We start from the raw sequence: 19,292 nt of genomic DNA on the forward strand, positions 1-19,292 counted from the left end.
CGTTGAGTGATACACGTCATAGGTCAAAGTTGAAACTGCTGCAAACAGAAACAACATGGAGACTGAGGAGAGAAGAAGGAGCGAAGGCTCCGGTAAAACCTCTAATAGAGGTCAGTTTATAATAAATACATGTTCTCTCTTATCGATATCAGGCTTTCTGAAAATGTTTACAGCCGAACAGACCTCCGTAAACAGTTAAAACGTGTTTCAGTGGTATTCACGGGTATCAGTGAAGTTGGTTTGCTGGTTTCCACAGCACAGGGACGTGCTGAATCTTATAATCTTATATGAGAAGCAGTTAACAGTCCTATTTCCATATTTAATTATGTTTATGTAACAGGTGGGAAACGCGTCCAATCAAAGACCGCTGAAGAAGAAGAAGCAAGAAGGTGTGAAATAATTTCATCGTACCAAAGATGTAGTTTGGTTCTAGAATATTCTGCTTACTCGACTTGAATAGAAATTATGATAATGAATGTTAACAAATAACAACACCAACACTTCCTCTAACGTGTGTGTGTGTGCGTGTGTGCGTGTGTGTGTGTGTTCGTGTCAGGAGGGAGGTCGTGAGGGAGACGTTAGGGGAGAAGTTTGATCTGGAGAGAAGAGCCATGAAGGTAGTGGAGCGTCTCCTGGAGGACCAGGTGTCTGAAGACTTCCTGGTTGACTGTGTATGTATCACCTGAGGTCATGTCTGCAGAACAACAGAAGCCTCAGCTCACAGCTCATATATATAAGTGAGACATCTGCTAAACGTGGCACAAAATCTCTCTAGAGTAAGGCCTACCTGCTCCTGTGTTATTTATTGTATCACGTCTTTTTTCAGATCAGATGTTAACAATTTAGCACCCAGTGCCAGGCTTGCATTTGTTTTGACATGGGGGAAGCAGTAATTTATCACATTGGCTTTGTTTTAATTGACCAAGTTTTCGAATAACATAGAAACGGATAAGCTAAGAATCTTACTTTCTCCTCTTATTGTCTCCTTTCTTCACAGGCATGGTTCATCACTCCTGCTAATTACAAAGATACTATCGAGGAGAGATCCATTGCTAAACTGTGTGGTTATCCCTTATGTTTGAATAAACTGGGCAAGGTAAGCGCCTTTTACATCAGTGCTTTACATCAGTGCTATTCAAGTAACACATGTCATTGTGTCGAATGCTTCTAATCTGACTCGGTGCTGCGGTTAATTTTACAGATCACAACTCAAAAGTATAACATTTCTACTAAGACCAACAAGGTGTACGACATCACAGAGCGCAAGGTAAGTAGTGCAACGTGTGGACTTAAAACAATACATATTATATGCGTTTATATTATATTAAACAGTCACATGTTTGCATCTCTCTCTTGTGATAAGTGTTTTTGTAGTAACTTCTGCTACAAAGCCTCCAAAGAGTTTGAGCTCCAAATCTCGACGACACCTCTTTGGCTCAGGCTGCATGAGAGGTATGTGTGCTGTACTGTGAACTGCTAATTAAATGTTATAATCTTCTGCATATTAAAACTGCATGTTTACCTTCTGTCTCACTGACAGTCCTCCAGAAATTATATTGATGAAGAAAGGAGATGGGTATGTATTCGCCGAAGTGTTTGTATGTGAATATTTTAAATACGAACATATCAGAGCTGACTCAACTAACTAATGGATACATCTTACAATGTTTGATGTTCTAAATGTAACCCATGTGTCTCCAGCGGGAATTCTGGTGAGGTTGTGATGCTGTTGGAGAGGGGTCTCCAAGAGGAGGACGTGGAGAACCCTCAACCCGTCGACCCTCACAGCTCTCTGCTGGGTTCTGCTGCAGACGGCCACAGTGAAAGCAGCGACATTGAACAGGATCAGGACTTTGTCTCCAGCGTGGTTTCCCAGCGGCAGGGACCCAGGGTGCACTGGGGCAACCTGCCGAAACGTACAGATGAAGACAAGAAGACGGAGAGGCGAAAGAAACAGAGGAGGGATGGCGATGAGAAGGAGATTGAGGGTCGTCGAAGTCGGGGAGCAGACGGGGAGGGAAAAAGGAGAGAAGATGAGGATCGACAGGAGTCATTTTCTTGTAAAACAGAAGTTGGAGCTGATGCTGAGAAACTTCATGGAGAGCAGGTGCCAGAGGAGAGAGGCCTGCCTGACGAACTCGGTGTGGAAGAGGCTACAGCTAAGATGAATTTGTCCAATTTATCTGAGACGGTCACTCACACTGCTCCCCTGCCGATTGACTTAACAGCCAAACAAACAGAACACACAAATCTACTCACTTCTCCACCGGGTGACGACCCAAACAGCTTAACAGAAAGCATAACTCTCCCTTCTTCAACTCTGATCAACACGAATCAAGACGGCCACGACGCGGCATTGACCAGCCAGCCGGACCTCAACATCACCCAGGTGGGTATGAGCAGGAGGGGGGCAGCAGGGCTACAAGAACTCCTCAAGAACCACACTACTGCTGCAGCCGAACCCGACTCCATCCGGCTGAATCTCCTCGAGTGTCTGAGAAGAACGTTGAAGGACTGGAGCACAGACGAGACCCTGAAGTTCCTGTACGGGGCTGAGCATTCGCTGTGCTCGCCTTTTGCGGATGTTAAAGAATTAAAAGAGGTGAGGGAGCAAGAGGAGGAGCTGGATGAAGACGACCTCGAGGATGAGGTGACCGATGAGGATGCAGAGGGGGTTGGTGCCGGGGAGCAGAAGAGACCGTCTGCCGCGGCTCCAGACTACCGTGTGCTGCAGCAAGAGACCCAGCAGCTGGAGCTACGAGTCAGGGAGTTTTATCAGGGGACCTGGATTCTACCTGAGGAGGACGAGGAGCCGCATGGAAGCAAGGTGAGTGAAGGGAAAAGAGGATGGGTGTCGATGAAGGGCCTCGTTGTAAGAATCAGTAAAACAGTAGAACATGTGTGTACTGAGGGCAAATACATCTTGTTTGTTCCCTCACCAGGTGACAGTCCAGGACCAGAACACAAAGGACCCGGCTCTGCTGCTGGTTGACTCTCATTCTCAGCACCTCATCCAGAAACGAATCGCAGTGGAGAAGCTCACCAGCTGGTGTGTGTTTATTATTATATACACATTAATTTGTCAAAAAGAGAGAAAACTCCCAGTAAACAAAGTTGAAGATGAATTTGACTGATTCAGTGTTGATTGTATCTGATACAGCCTTCTTGCTCCCCTTACAAGCTCAAGTTTACTGACAGTTAAAATGTTACATTTCTGTTGTATTTGTCTCTCTTTGTCGCTCATCTTTTTGTCTCTGTGTTGTGCTGCAGTCTCAGAAACATTGTCGGTCCTCTGGGTCTCACCATCAGAGACGTCTCCACCGACCTGAACAACCTGGTCAGGACATTCAGGTCAGTGCTGCACACACAAATACACACTCCGCTCTCTGCAGGTCTGCCTGCATAAGGCCACACCGTTAAACACACACACACACACACCCTTTCTTTTTGGTCTAATCATTTTAGCACACTGAGAAGCCTAAAATGTGTCACAAAATTGGCTGTAATTTTGAATGTCTTGAGAAGACAGACGAACACTCACTGTGGGTCACAATCCTCACAGTGAGTGTTCTTCTGTCTGTCATACATAATATATTTCATATGTAGGCTTTATTCTGTATTTAAATGGTTATAATAATGTTATTGTAACATTTTGCCCACTTAAACTCATTGAGATATGTTTATTTCTCTAGAGTGAGTAAACTCTCTGCTACCAGCAACAAAAACATCGATCTCTCGTCTTCCTCAGATCTGTAATATATACTAATTCGAGAAACTAGAACTTGTAGTTAACACATTGATTTCATTGAAAGTGACAGTTCACTCCAAAATCAAAGATACATACCGGTATTTTTCTTCTTCCCTGTAACTGTCTCTTTAAAATCCACAACGTTCTCGTTAGATTTGATGAAGAACTCTGCTTCCTCCTACTGGAAGACATGAAACATGACAAGAGTTTCATCACAGCAGACATCTTGATATGTTACAGCAGAACAAGCTCAGCTTATTAACATGAATTATGTCTATGTTGTGTTGAGGTGCTTTTCTTCCAGTACCTTCATATTGTGCATGCAGTGGATATTTAAATGTAACATAGTCAATAGATAGATAGATAGACTTTATTTCAGACTCGGGGTCCATACAGACAGATACATACAAAGACAGACACGAACAATAAAAGTACCTTGGCCTAGCAATGCCTTACAAAGAGACAGCTGTACCAATGTCGCCACAGCTGGGACTGGTAGCGTGTGGTGCTAAACCTTATGTTGGTTAAAACAAGTCTGATCCCATTTACAGAGTCATTCAGTCGACAGATGAATTTGTACATGAGATTTCTTAAAACTGTTTGGAAAGTGTTGACTCGTGCAGCCACAAACATTTCACTAGCACTACTCCATCTCGGTCTCTTTAAAAGTATTATCATGGCGTCATTGTACGCTACTTGAAGTCTCTGTAAACTCTTGTAGTTTGTTTGTAGTTTGACCACAAGTGTGCAGTGTAGAGTGGAGTACAATATGCTCTGAACAGAGACATCTTCACTCCATCTGTACACAGACCAAACTTGCGTGAGAGACTGTTTGCTTGTGCATACATCATACGACATTGCCTGGAAATGTCGTTATCATCAGACATGTGTTCTTAGTTTGTGTGATTCACAAAATTTTGGATTTTCATTGTTATGATGAAGTCAAAATGTCTGCTGTGAAAGAGGCTTATTGTTGCACCACATTTATTACACACATTCACACATGTGTTTATTTAATGGTGTATTGTACATGTAGCGTTTTGCCGAACTATTTTCCAGTGTCATCGTGACATTTTCTGGCCTGTCAAGAGTTTTAAAAAACACAATCTGCTGGAGACTGTTATGGATGCAGATGCAGGTAGAAAACACACACACTCTGTGTTCATCTGTTGTTGCATTGACTACAAACAGTAGTACATGTTTTTAAGGTGAAGTACACAAGTGTTGCCGCTTCAGGCTGTTTTTAGAAACTAAACTAAACTTCACAAATCAATAATAGTGCTTTTTCCACAGCAGGTAATAATTATGTTAACGAGGCTATTTATATACGCCGTGACAGTGAACCAGCATGCACAACACCAGGACGCTGAGACTGAAGCAGCTAAACAAATCGTTCATTTTATTATTTACACCTGTACACGTTCAAATGTCTTCAATGAAAAGTGCCTTTAAGAATAATTGTCCCACTCAAACAGGGAGATCAGCACAGTCTGTACACGCCTTCAAGGTCCTGAGATGGATTGCTGCCTTTTGTAATTGCATTTATTACATCATAGAAATGTAATGAGTATTTGTACTTACCCAGTAGTAGTCAGTATGGCGGTTTATTAAGAAATCTTTAAAACTTGAACCAGAATTGAACATTTCCTGCCATAGAAGTGCTCTGGGTTCCTATTGGCTGGTGAGGATGTTGTCAACCGGAGGTCTATTAAATCACTGTGTAGTGAGCAACACCTCCAGAGTCCTGCTTCCAGGAATTCTCTTTTCTGCAGTCGGAGGCCCCGCTGACAAGAGGCTGAAGCCAAAGAATACACGCAGCGCTGTCACAGAAACATACATCAGCGCTCTATTGCAGGCAGTGTTTGTGGTGGTCGCTCCGGCCTCGTGCACGTTCGGTTTCTCTAGTTTACTTATCACCAGAATCTTGTGATTTCTGACACCTGCCTTTGGAGAAGGTTGCTCCAACAGAGTTGTGTATGTTCTGTGTTTAGATAGATCTGCAACACGTCAAATGCCCTTACATGGCATAATCTTTTTTGGGACTGACCTGTTGTGTTTTTTTTCTTAACACCACAGGTTCACCAACACAAACATCATCCACAGAACTCCAGAGTGGACCCTCTTAACAGTCGTGCTTCTCCATCTGTAAGTTCACAAAGTGTGTGTGTGTGTGTGTGTGTGTGTGTGTGTGTGTGTGTGTGTGTGTGTGTGTGTGTGTGTGTGTGTGTGTGTGTGTGTGTGTGTGTGTGTGTGTGTGTGTGTGTGTGTGTGTGTGTGTGTGTGTGTGTGTGTGTGTGTGTGTGTGTGTGTGTGTGAGAGAAAGTGTTGCTTCCATCAGAAAAGGATGCACCGTGACAGCTGGGCAGTCTGCTGGTTAGTTGTGAGGGAGAGACAATAAAATATATGACGAGGAAATCAAGGGCCTCCCAGAAAATACACCCAGTCAGCAAACTCCAAAACCTCTGTTCTTCACTGCCTGTGTGTGTGTGTTTTACAGAAATAAACAAACAAACGAGCTCAGTGATCTAATCAAAGCTGACATGAACAGCGGTCAAATATCTATGCAATATGTATTTTCTTTTAACTTGTAAAGAAGCAAGACAATCCACATATTGGAACTAAAGCTGACATTAGTGTTGTGCTAAAATGTACCTTTGCATGAACAGATTGATGCTCAAATCAAAGCAACAAGTTCTGCTTCTGTTCTTCATTCAAAGGAGAAAATAAGTCCCACACTTTGCGGTTCAAAGCTTCATGGTGCTTTTGACAATATATGGTGTGGCATTGTTTTATCCCATGCCATATGGTGTGCGCGTGTGTGTGTGTGCGCGCGTGTGTGTGTGTTGCTGGCAGTTCAGGGACAGTTCCGTGCTGCTCCCGCCTAAGCACACACACGGACACCTCATGGCCTTATCTCCTGATTGCCCCTCTCCAGATCCGTGATCCAGGATAGAAGGCACACACAAGCAGCCCTGTACAAGTTAAATATACACACACACACACACACACACACACACATAGTTCCTCTGTATACATCCAAGCAAAATGAGCACTTTTTAAATTGCCCCGGCTGGGAAAACTTTCACCTGATGCTGGGCTGACTCTGATTTATGACTCCCTCGGTGGCCATAAGGTCAGTCAACACCACAATACTTGCATTGTGAGCTCTCTGGAACGTAACAAAAGAAAAGTGTTGTGCAGCTTGACGGGCAGGAGGGAACACAAATCTATCACTCTTAACTCAAGGGAGCCTCGTGACTGCAAACTCTTTCCTGAAACGCATCACATAGAAATGATTAAGTTGCAAAGCTGAGACACGAGGAGTGGATCTGTGGACAAACTGGAGCTTTCTGGATGAATTATGTTGTCTTTAAAAATCTGTAAAAACGTTGGGTTATATGGAATACCACTGGTTAGAATGAACTTAAATATCCTTTACAAATGCTCAGGAATCTTTTGGGGTTGTGATAAATTGTGTGATGTTGATTTTGAAATGTTTAAAGCCACTGATGAACCACTTAATAACCTGTTTAATACTTGTTTAGATAGCATGAATGGTTGCTGGACAAGCCACAAGATGCCTCATCGTCTCTTGAGTTGACTTTTATTTTATCTGTCTTTGATGAGCTAACCCTCCCAGAAACATTTAGTCACATCATGTCCCACTGCGACTCTATGATTTCATTCGTTCCAACTTAACTTCAAGCTTCTCCGTTCCATCCATTCCTCCATCATGAATAATTTCTTGTGCTGCCTTATCTGTCTGCTGCGTGGCAGCTGTGGAGCTGGTCTGGCTGCTATTGTTCAGGCCGGCTGAATAATGGATGCCCCCCCCTGCAACACTAGACCCTGGGGTGAACCGGAGATTAACCAGCAGTGCACCTCCACACAGGTAGAGGGGGAGGGACGGGGGTTAGAGAGGTGATGGAGATCAGGTGGAAGGTTGCAAACAGTGGAGGTAAACTCTTTACGTAGGGCTGCTGGTCTGTGCTGATTTGATAGATCATGGCACAGTTTCTGGACATGTGAAATTTCTTGTTATGGCATCAATAATGACACTCAGATGCCAGTTTAGTGGGTACACCTAGCCTAGTTTGAAATGTCTTACATCTGAGTCTGTCATGTGCATGTAAACACACTGATGTTAGCAGCGAGCAGAGATTCTTTGCTGAGTTAAAGCTAGAACCCCCTTAAATCTAGTGCATGGCCTAATTTATAAAACATGTGAACTGTGTTTTACTCACAAGTAGGGCTGTCCTGGACCAAAGAAATGTGGAGTCGATTAACACTCGTGCGATTTTGTCGATCTGTAAAACTGAAATAAATACACAGAAACCCCACTTCAAATCTTTAAAAACTTTAAAACGGAAGTCAGCGTGTGATTGTGTGTATTTTGTGTTTCAGGTTGTCGGAGGTGTCTCCGGCGCTACGAGAAGCCTTGGAGACGCCAACATCAGCAGAGTATTTGAACGCACTGATGGAGGAGCTCGGTCTGCAGGAGCAGGACCTTCTGAACATAGTCCAGCTGTTTAAAACCCCGGCATACTGACACAGCCAGACATGGACATATGAATAATAAATACACGCTCAAGATCACTGACTGAATGAAATAAATATTGTGGGTATCCGACATTTTCTATGTTTGTTTTGCCACAAATAAAGTTGGTTGTAATCCCTTTTGAAACAAAAGCTCTGGTGTTATTATCGTATGTGTTTACTCCTAATCTAGGATACAGGAGTGGAGTGTAACAAAGTACTTTACTAGAGTACTGTACTTAAGTACAAATGTGAGTCTCGTCATGCTTCACAACAATCCAGAGGGAAATATTGCACTCTTTACTTCACTACAATCATTTGACCGTTTCAATTTGCTGCTTTTCCTTTTAATCGTTTTTATTCACTCGTTATAATGTTGAGGTTTGGACAACAACAAAATCCTGCTTTTATAAGAGTGCGTGAGTAATAATCGAATGACATAATATATAACATGTAGGGGTGTAACGATACGCGTATTCGTATTGAACCGTTCGGTACGAGGCTCACGGTTCGGTACGCATGACGAACCGAACACCTTTGAATAATTTTTTTTTTTTAATTTTAAATTTTTTTTTACCTTTATTTAACCAGGTAGTCCCATTGAGATTAAAAATCTGTTTTGCAAGATGTAAGTAACAATACAAGATGTAAGCAAGATGTAAGTAACAATACTACATAACATTATGGAACAGTTTTTGTTTTGTATGCTTATGTGTTGCTAAGAAGACACCCCAGAAGACGGGTCACTCAGGTATAGTTCCATCATTGTTCAAAGTCAAAGAATAACTTCATGATGTTAGTTGTAATGAATAAATATATTTTAAAATCAAGTACATTTTCTGGCATTTATAGTTTTCTACTGTACCGAAACGTACCGAACCGTGGCTCCACTGTATCGTACCGAACCCAACCGTGAGTTTTGTGAACCGTTACACCCCTAATAACATGGGACATTTTTTACATTGAGTACCTTTTTTCTTGATTAATACTTTTACTTGAGTAAAGAATCTGACTACTTCTTCCTCTGCCGCTGGTCTGCAGGCTGTTTTACTGTTGCTATTGTGCAGCAGCATTACTATACACGGTATATGTACACAATCTGTGGTGAGATGTGTGCAAATCAGATCCTTGAAGGTTTAGAGCAGTGGATGTTTACCCTCTAAATAAATCACACCCAGCTTCTCCCAGTGAAAACGCCATGTGGGCACGCTGTTATTGCTGTTCTGGAGGAGCTGCTGTAATAAAAGTGATGCTATTTCTGCAGACGTCCTTCACATGGCGGTTTATGGCACCATAAGGTAATTTGTTATATGGGTATGTTAACAATGCGTGTGTCTGAAAATATTTGGTTTTGACCAGCTGGCGCACGCAGCAAAACGTTTTTCTATTTAATATTGGAGATATAACTTTGACAAGCAGATTGGGGACGTGATTGATGGCCTGCACGGCTGAACAGCTTCTCGTTTCTCACAACGCAACTACAATCAGTGGACTGAGGCAGAGAATGATTTTTAAAAACGTTTTTGAATGAATTATTGTGGATTAAAACCTAAAAAGATATTGTAAATTGTGAGAAATGTTTTCTTATCATTTAGAAAATAAATAATTAAATGTGGAGAGACTGAAATTGAAGGCTTGTCAATTCCTAACTGAAAACAACCGAGCTCCAAAAGTTAACGTAATCCCTGAATATATATAATTCACTAAATTGAAAGGAGTGGGAGCATTTCTTGAATTTGGTTATTTAAAATTGATAATTAATTTTAGAAATTATAAATAAACATTTCATTTCTGAAATCAATGTTTACAGTCTGAAGGCTTTGCGTTTATATTTTAATACAAATGTAAAAACACAATTAATAAATACACTTTTATTTCCATAAAATCACCCAAAATATCTCAGGCTAAATAATTAATATTCAACAATTAGGGGAAGAGTAGGCCAATACAACAAACATAATAAAATAAAACACGAGCATATGAATATCAGAGTACAATAAAAGTGCAAGATTTCATGCCAAAGCATCGAAGTCTGCTCATTTGAGTCCGTGCTGCGTCTCCTTGTGTCTCCTCAGGTCCACCTTCCTCTGGAAACCTTTCCCGCAAAGGTCGCAGCCGAAAGGCTTGAAGCCTGTGTGTTTCCTGCTGTGCGTGATGAGGTTGGAGCTCTGACTGAAGGCCTTCCCGCACACCTGACACTTGTGCGGCTTCTCACCTGCAGCGGTAACGAGATCACACAATATGTCAGAGCCATTTTTACGCATGACGCACGGTGAGGCATTTAGCAATATGGCTCGTGTTGTTTTGCATTTATCGATGACTTTTTAGTTCGGGCATTGTCTCACCTGTGTGAATGAAAGTGTGTTTTTTCATGTCTGACTTTTGGTGGAACCTCTTCCCGCAGTACTGGCACGGATAAGGGCGCGTGTCCGAGTGGATGAGCAGGTGCGTGGACAGCGTGGAGGAGCGCTTGAAGGTTTTGCCGCAGATTTTACAGCTGAAGCTCCTTTCCTGTAAAGCATGTAAAATATCAGTGTGGAAGGCCTTAACACTAGATTTAAGTGCAGGAAAACAGTAACTGGGTTGGGACGTTGTGGTGGCAAATAGCCAATCTGCGAACCGGGGCCTTTGCGTCCAGGATGTGGGCCTAATAACTGTTGCAATAGTCTATTTCCAGTGAGAGGCCTACCTGAGAGTGAACCGCTCTGTGCTGATCCAGGCTCACTGCGTGTCCGAAGGTTTTCCCACAAATCCCACACTCAAACGGCCGCGTCCCGCTGTGCGACCGCCGCACGTGAACCTCCAAACCATGAGGTGTGGAGAACGCCTATATGGAAAAGCACATTTTTACCTCCATGTCAAACTAAAATGGGAAAATATAGAGGCCTACTGGTCTCATTGCTGTTCACACAGTTTATGTTTTAAGTGGATTTTAGCTCATTGGACATAATGCCATATCCCTGATCACCAAAAAACATTACGATCATTTGTAACATCTCAGCAAACTCAAACAAAATCAGAACAATAGGACTATGATGGTTTCGACCATGTCACGCTTCAGTAAACATTGGTAAACGTACCTTGCAACATTTAATGCACTTATAGGATCCACTTGACTCGATGTTAGAGCAAATCAAATCATTTTCAGACTTGATCTCCGCAGCGCGGGACTTCTGATTTACATCCACATACAGCTTGTCTACATCCCGCATCCTGCAGATTTGGTGGGCCGTTGAAGAAAAGTCCTGGTAGCATCTGGCCACCGGGCCCCGCTGTGCGTATTGCGGCTCGGCGCCACTGTCCTCTGCAGCGTATACGCTGACGGGTGAGTGCGGCTCGCTGTGGCCCTGGAGGTGGCGGTGATATGGCCCCTGAACCAGATGCCTCAGCTCAGAGCCGGAGTACGCCGTCCAGGAGTAAGGAAAGATCGGGATGTTGAAATGGTGGCCGTCCTCTGCTGAGGGAGTGGAGCATTTCTCTGAATCTGGAAGTTGATTTGGATTCAGGGTGAGTGGATGTTCTTATTGATGTGCGATCTGCAGCTTAACGTTTTAAAATGTGATCGTTTTGAAATAGTGTAAATGGATACGCGACATGCGTAATAACTAACAATTGATTTTAATTAAATCAATTGTTAACTCAAAAGATCATAAAGTAGGCATATCAATAAAGATTATTTCCTATTCCTGGATGTCACTATTTTGACCCCTTGATAGATAATATGAATGTGCTCCATCTTTGTTCTTCTTCCTTATAATCAAAACTAACATCAGGATATAGGTCGTAACAGTTCTGCGAATGTTTAAAATATGTTACCCACTCAAAGCTGATATGAATATAGCAACTGTTGAAAACTAAACATGTAAATGTATAATCTTACTGGTTTAATAATAATGCCACCTTCATAATTTAAATAGGCCAAACGCACAACATACAAAGTGTTGCTGTATCTTATAATACTGCTCTGACACTTTTTAAAAACATAAATGAAAAAAAGACCTGGTGAGGAGGAGGGAGACGGGGGACGCCAGAAATCACAGTCGGGGGATCGGTCACACACGCTGCCTGTGCAGCTCAGCGGGGGGCTGGAGGAGAGCGACCCCGGGGACAGCAGCCTGGAACCGGGGGACAGTCTGTCAGCGCCGCCGCTCACATCCTCCTGCGGCTCCGAGTTGGACTCAAACTCCGCCTGAGGTTTTGTCTCTAATGACAGCAGAACACAGCAATTAAACTGACCGAATGTGCAACTGGTGTCTATTTGTGAGGGGAAACAATTCAATTTTGATGTGGAAAATAGGATGGGATAGGATAGGATCCACGCTCTTACTGGAGTTATCCAACAATTGTCGTGCGTAATTACGCACAAGAAAACCTACCTGCGCACACGTTAGCCAGAATAGTGTCCAGTCTGCTGTAGCCATCGTCCAGGTACCGGGGCTGGTGGTAGCTGTGGGCCCTTTTGCTCTTCACTAGGAAAGACCTCGGCATGTCTGTCTGCTGCTTCGGTGCTGCTTAAGTCTGAAATCCTCCACCTCACTTCTCTCCGCTCCGCGCTGCTCTGACTTTATCTCTGGACAGATTGGAACTCTATTGGTTGACAGTCGAGACGGTGTTGGGATTTTTGGCAGGCCATTACGCATGCGCAGAGAGACCGTATCGTTTACCAGGTGTCACTCGGCAGCGGGACTACCCCCCCCCCCCCCCCCCCCCCCCAGTAGATATGGGATAGTAGAGGTCGTATGTCTTTAATGGTATAGTTACATGTGACGGAGGCTGAATAAGAGGAAGTTCACATGGATGTTTTATAACCTAAAGAAGTCATAGAGATTGGATTTGTGCGTTTGCTAGTCTGTTACAATGGTTTGCATTCTTAACAAATGCCTAAACTCGAAATTAATTTGAAACAATATAAAAACTGCTAAATTGAGGTCTCATGAAGCCAGATGATGAAACAGAGCGTTAACGATATCATTCGAATGTGATCAGACAGAAACGTGTGTTTGGGTCCATGCAGGCTGATGGATAATGACCTGTTTGTTTGACTGGTTGTAATGTGATCCTGTTAATGAGACGCGCACGGCCGCTCTGCACAACAGCCTGCTGGTGGGGAGCCGACGTATCCCTTTACAGTTACACTGCTTCAGTTTACCCGCACTGACTCCAGCCTTATTGTTTTACATCATTAAAAACCCCTCCCGGCCAATACGCAGTCCCAATTAGGCTGTCCACTAAAATAAATACAGGAGACATAAGTGCCAAGTGGAATATTGAAAATAATACAAATTGAACCACCATGGAAAGGTTTTCAATCTGACAGGCTCAAATCATAGCGAAGATTTGCGCTCCGTTCAAGGTTGGACCAAAGCAAAGCGGCATCGATTTTTTTCTCCGATGTGGGAACGGAGTTTGTTTGATGCAGCTGCAACAAGTTAGTGACCTGCAAGCAAAGCAGATAGCCGAGGCATACAGCTGAAACACATGTCGCATACTCACACAGCACTGACACCGCAGGTACTATATCCCAGCTGTGAGGACACGCACACGGTCCCGCACTCTTTCCGCATTTGGTCTGAATGTTAAAAATACCAGTCACAAGCTGCAGAGAGACGCATCACAAAACCTTCAGCTCCGCATGAAAGACACACACGCACTCTCTTTCTTCCCCTTCCTCCCTTAGAAAATAATTAGCATGTTAATCAGTCATGACATTCAAACAAAAACACTGATTCATAACTATACTTTGGATATTTGCATTGTACAAAGATAAATCAGTTAAGTTGATTTTTAGAATTGATATACTTTCGTTATTACAAGCCAGTTTCTTTTTTTTAAAGATGACTATTCCTTTGTAGATTTATCAATACAAAATGTTAAATTTCTGTGTTCATTTAACTTTAGATTGCATTTCATGTCTGTGATTGGCATTTTTCTGATAACTCCCATGGCAGCACTTAACTTGCATTAGAAAGTCTGATTTGTAAATGTTTCATTGCTGAAAATGGTCGAAAAGAGAAATCATTGGACTACAGGAATATTTAAGATATGATTCTCACTTATCCTCCCACAAATGAGCAGACAACAAACAATTCAAAGACAAAACTCAACTTTTAATTCTCAGTTTTCCCTTTAGAATTTACAGGATTTTAGACTTGACTAAATCATTCCTACAGCACATCAACGCAACATTGATCAGGCCTTTGGACAGATAACAAATATAAAACCTTTTCCTGTAGCTTATGGTTGCTCAGGCACATCTCATGAAATACATTCAACCATATTCAAGTGCTTTCAGTTCAAATATCATAAACAAGCCCTGTTTGAAATTGACATTGACAGCATTCTGATAATTCTCAAAAAGTGAGAGAGACACAGAGACAGTATGTTCAAACTCAAAGTTACACACTGAGTCAGAACAGGAAACCAAATGCAGAGTCGAGAATACGCTATCGCTGTTGCCACAGCCTCTGGTCTCTAACCCCCCCCCCCCCATCACCTCTTCCCCCAGGCCTTGATTCTCGCTCTTGTAGTCTTACAGCAAGTATGTGATTGAAATAGAAGCCCAATCGCAGTGGTCACAACCAGGGGAGCGGAGGAGGAGGTTTCTTGTGTTGTTGCTTTGCTTTTCGCTGCACTTGTCTGCCTTGTCAAAGGTGCAGTTAAAGAAAGACTTTTGAGAATGGCTGTAGAGACATTAGGTTATTTTCTGAAGCTCAACCTTTGGCCCCTTTTGGCCCTCGCGAGCATCGACTGAGGGGACTCCTCGCAGTTTTAAATATACCTGAGGCTGCAGCTTTTATACCACATGCATGTGAATGTTGACAAGAGGAGCAGAGTGCACAGCAGCTTGTCAAAATGTTGTCTTGATTTTGACTCAATGCAATCCAGTTTAAAGCGAGAATATCTGCTAAACAGCTGCTGCTACATGTGACAATTAGGGGATAATGATGCCAACAGTAGCACCAGAAAAGCTAATTCACTGACTTGATCATTTTCTTTGCTTGTGCTACTGTGACAGTTCCACAACAATATCAAGTTAAAGTTTGCAAACATAAGTTACCAGACAAAGTTACGCTGCAGCAACAAAACTTCAGAGTGTGTTGAATTGAGCAAAAGTGTATTTTAACTCTCACGGATTCAACTTTTAATTCATAGGAGACATAAAGAGTTATTTCTTCCTTCAAAAGTTACATAGTCTCACATGAATTCAGATTGTTGACAAGTGAAACTAAAACAGATTTAGTTATTGTCGATAAAAAATAGAAATGTGTGTAAAAAGACATTCAGTCGACTTTTCTGCCGTTTTATATACTGATTAAGACTTAAGACAATAATTTAAACCAGTGATCTTTTGTATCGTACATAACAACAAAAATGCCGTGATATCTTATTGTGGCTAAACTGACTTTCCCTGGTTTATGTCTCTGTTTGGTCCCAGGCTCTCAGTCTGAGCGTTCACCTCTGCACCTCCACTCTGCTGTGGCACCTCAATGAAAACCACATCATGCTATCTCATCCCCTCACAGGTTCCTTTGGCTCCAAAACTCTAACCACAGTGTAACAACCCCCTCCCTCTCTCTTTTCAACTATCTCCATCCCTTTTCCTCCAGCAACAATCTGACTTTACTCCTTTTTCCTCAGGTTCAACTGCATGCAAGCCCAGTCCGAACCTCATGAGCTCTCAGCTGGCCGCAACTGCAGCCGTCAGATAGGGACCGAGTGTGAACACAATGAATGATTTACTGGACGCTGCTGACCGCAAGACAGTTCTTCTTTCACACAGGAGGTCCACAAATGTCTTGTTTTTCTCGCCGACTGCACTTCAAATCTTTTTGTCCTGCAGCAGTCGGGGAGCTTGCGTCTGTGTTAATTTTATTTGATTTATGTTAATAGTTTACTTGTTAGGATTATTATTCTGGTTTAACTGTGTATGATCATATCCTTTAAATATCCTTAAACCTCACCCAAAGTTCAGCATGGCTACAATGTCTAAGAAAGAAAATCTTGAAAGTGTGAAAAAAAAAAAAAACCCGGAAGAAGCAGTGAAAAGAAACTCTCACGTTACTCGAAACAGATGCTTGGATTTATGCTGTAAACACTCCACAAATCACCTTCCTCATCCATCACTGTGATCAGCAGCTCCCCTTGTTTGCAAGCAGCTCATTTCTGGTTGTAAATTTCCCTCTCAAATGATAAGAACCTCATCGGGGGACGTTGGTGTGTGGATGTGAAGAAACCTGCTTGGTGCTTCCTGGTCATTGTGTCTCTGTGGGGGGGGGGAGTGAAGCAGCCGTTTGAAAGGTCAGAGTTCAACAGCCAGTTCATGTGTATGTCTAAGCATTTATGTGTTGTTGTGCTGTGTTGGATGTTTTAATAACTTTTTATAGTTTCAACTGGGGACATGTATAATCTTGGCTATTAAATAAGTGTTTTGCTTTAATATTCCCACCTTGAACCCAATTTCTTCACCATTTCTGCACTATTACAAGTGTTTCTTTTAGCTGATTCTCTTAAGTCTGTGGTCTGTGTCTTGGATGTATTTTCACACAGAAAACACCGCTCTTATCTATTTTTTGCATGTCGTGTAAAACACTGGTCACATGGTGGGTGGAGAAAAAAGGCTTGGCCTTTACACGGAATCTACGTCTCGCACCATCTATCTATCAACTGTTAAGTTAGCAGAACTCATTTTAATTTAAGCAGAACTGATTTGGTTTTTTGCTGTGCGTGCAGTGTGTGCCACAGTATGTGATCCAGGACAAAGAACTTTAACAGTGTTGTCTATCCCTGTCATTGAAACGCTGAAAACCATGGGGCAGGTTAATGAGGCATCTGCATGCTGCAGATGTAATTACACCTGTTTGTCTTTACTGTTATGGACTTCGGGGAAAATGGCTGCTGATCTTTACAATGTCTCAACATGCACATGAAAATAAATGCAATCAGCTGTGGGAAAGAGGCAGGAAAGACCACAGCGTGTCGCTTGTCAACTGTCAAGTGCAGTCGTCTTACCGGTGGGGTGCCTGTTAACACATTTATTGACGTGTGACTTTCTGCAAGTAATTTCTAGTCCACTGTAACGTCCAAGTCATTCTATTATTTTGTGTCTTATTAGGATGATAACACTGTGTCGGCAGCACACAAAACAAGGACTGATGGATCCCCCTTGTTGATATTACATCAGTACGAGAATCAGAAAGCAAGATGTTGAAATGTAGGATGAGAAAATCAAATTGAGATCGGTGGAATGACCATTCAAAGTGGACAAATGTACAACCAGTGTTACACTTATGTACGCCCACCACACCCTCTGCCCTCAGTGTGAATCTTTGTTACTGATCGCTGCTGCAGACGGATGACTGGACAGTTTCTTCTCTTCATTGTGAAATCAGTTCTGCAGAAACAGAGCTTGAGTGGCTACAAGAAAGCTGTCCACAAGAGTGACTTTGACATTTCTTATCTAACACTGAGAACATCTGCACCGAGAGTGACAGCGTGGGATATTATCGAGCTCCGCTCGAACGGAAAAGCAGAAGATTCTGGTTCCTTTTTTTCAGTAGCTGTCGACAGAGTGAACAGACTCACGTTGGTTCGTCATTTATTGTTTAAGAATTTTAAAACGGGTCAAATGGACAGTTGACCAGTTTATATGACTTAAGACAGTGAATTGTAATGTTTCAATGAAATTTTACCTGCTGCTCAGTCGGTCCTACACAAATAAAACACACTACAACCCAGTCATCCTGAAAGCCTAAGAAGCCTACATTTATTTGACTCAAGCACTTTTTATTTTTACATCCTTGCTCTTTACTTGAGTTATTCTACTTTAAAATACACTTATTTGCTTTTCTAATGAGAGTTAAATGAAAAGATTGATACCACTAGAATGCCTGTTCAATAGGAAGCTACATCCAGCAGTCAGTTAGCCTAGCTTAGCATAAAGATTTGAAACAGTTGGGGACAGTTAGCCTGAATCTGTCCAAACGTGTCCAAAGCGCCGCTTCTCCACTATTTCAAAAGAACATTTTGAGGAACACTCTTATTTCCTTTCTTGCCAAGATTAAGCTGAAAGATTGTCTCATGTTTGTGAGGTAAATATGAAGCTAGCAGCCGGTTAGCTTAGCTTAGCCACAGTGCTCGACCAAGACATTGTCCAGCACATAATCCTCTATAAAACCACAACTCGGGTTTTCGTACAAATGAAACAAACATTAATAAGTGAGCTTTAGATGATCTGTTTCCCCCTGTTCCACAGTTTTCTAGTGCAGAGGAGTCGAATCGTATCAGTCTTCTCATCTAACTCTTGAGCCAAAAAAACCCATATTTGTCAAAATGTCAAACTATTGCTCTTAGTAGGCCTGAAGGATCTCAATACTTTTCCACCACTGTTTAAATTAAAATAACACCAAGTTATTCACTACTGTATTAACAAAGAGTATCTTATTATCTTTCATCATGTAGTACTCTCTGAACAAAGTTACAGGGTGTTTTACAATGTAAGTAAAACAAAACATGCTCAGATAATGACACAGCGAGACCAGAAAATAACGGAGATGCAGCTTCATCATTTTTTCTCTACAGCAGAAATGAACAAGGCAGAAAATCCAGATGCTTTTATTTTGTTTCTTGTTGCTCCTGGTGTCCGGTGTTGAGTCTGTTCCTGCACTGTACATTCCATGTCCATGAACAGAGGGACCTGTGGAGCCCTTTGAATGACACCAACAGCATGATGCTCATCGCTCATATTAATCACAGCAGAGTTCAATGGGTGGATCAGCAGCAACCCCAGTCTGGTGTTTGGAAATAGGTGGACCAGCAGTGCGAGACACATGTTACCTTTACTGTTTTTATTACTCGTGTCACTCTTACTAACTGCTGCTGAATGTCAGCTCAGTTGGGATGTGCAGTCAGTGGATAAGTCATACTGGTGTGATATCATGGCAGTTTGTGCTAATGTAATATAGAAGTATAGATGTGTGACTGCATGTTGAAATAATAGCTGAAGAATTTT

The 19,292-nt window shown here is 42.3% G+C and overlaps 2 protein-coding genes across 2 annotated transcripts; one reads left to right on the forward strand and one right to left on the reverse strand.

Moving 5' to 3' along the window:
- The first annotated feature begins 34 nt into the window (after window positions 1–34).
- rpap2 (RNA polymerase II associated protein 2) lies at window positions 35–8,396 on the forward strand. Its single transcript, XM_079285762.1, has 12 exons — window positions 35–110; window positions 341–389; window positions 557–671; window positions 998–1,096; window positions 1,202–1,267; window positions 1,364–1,452; window positions 1,541–1,576; window positions 1,702–2,827; window positions 2,943–3,049; window positions 3,271–3,351; window positions 5,825–5,893; window positions 8,153–8,396. Exons 1-12 carry the CDS (start codon window positions 56–58, stop codon window positions 8,295–8,297), a joined length of 2,037 nt encoding a protein of 678 aa, XP_079141888.1. The 5' UTR covers window positions 35–55; the 3' UTR covers window positions 8,298–8,396.
- A 1,924-nt stretch (window positions 8,397–10,320) lies between these two features.
- gfi1aa (growth factor independent 1A transcription repressor a) lies at window positions 10,321–12,772 on the reverse strand (the record flags this gene model as incomplete). The annotated part of the gene is made up of 6 exons (XM_079284283.1): window positions 10,321–10,499; window positions 10,630–10,795; window positions 10,974–11,111; window positions 11,365–11,768; window positions 12,284–12,487; window positions 12,661–12,772. 6 exons carry the CDS (start codon window positions 12,770–12,772, stop codon window positions 10,321–10,323), a joined length of 1,203 nt encoding a protein of 400 aa, XP_079140409.1.
- Between the last annotated feature and the right edge of the window lie 6,520 nt (window positions 12,773–19,292).

This window comes from Melanostigma gelatinosum (genome assembly GCF_949748355.1).
Source record: "Melanostigma gelatinosum genome assembly, chromosome: 15".
Lineage (NCBI taxonomy): Eukaryota > Metazoa > Chordata > Actinopteri > Perciformes > Zoarcidae > Melanostigma > Melanostigma gelatinosum.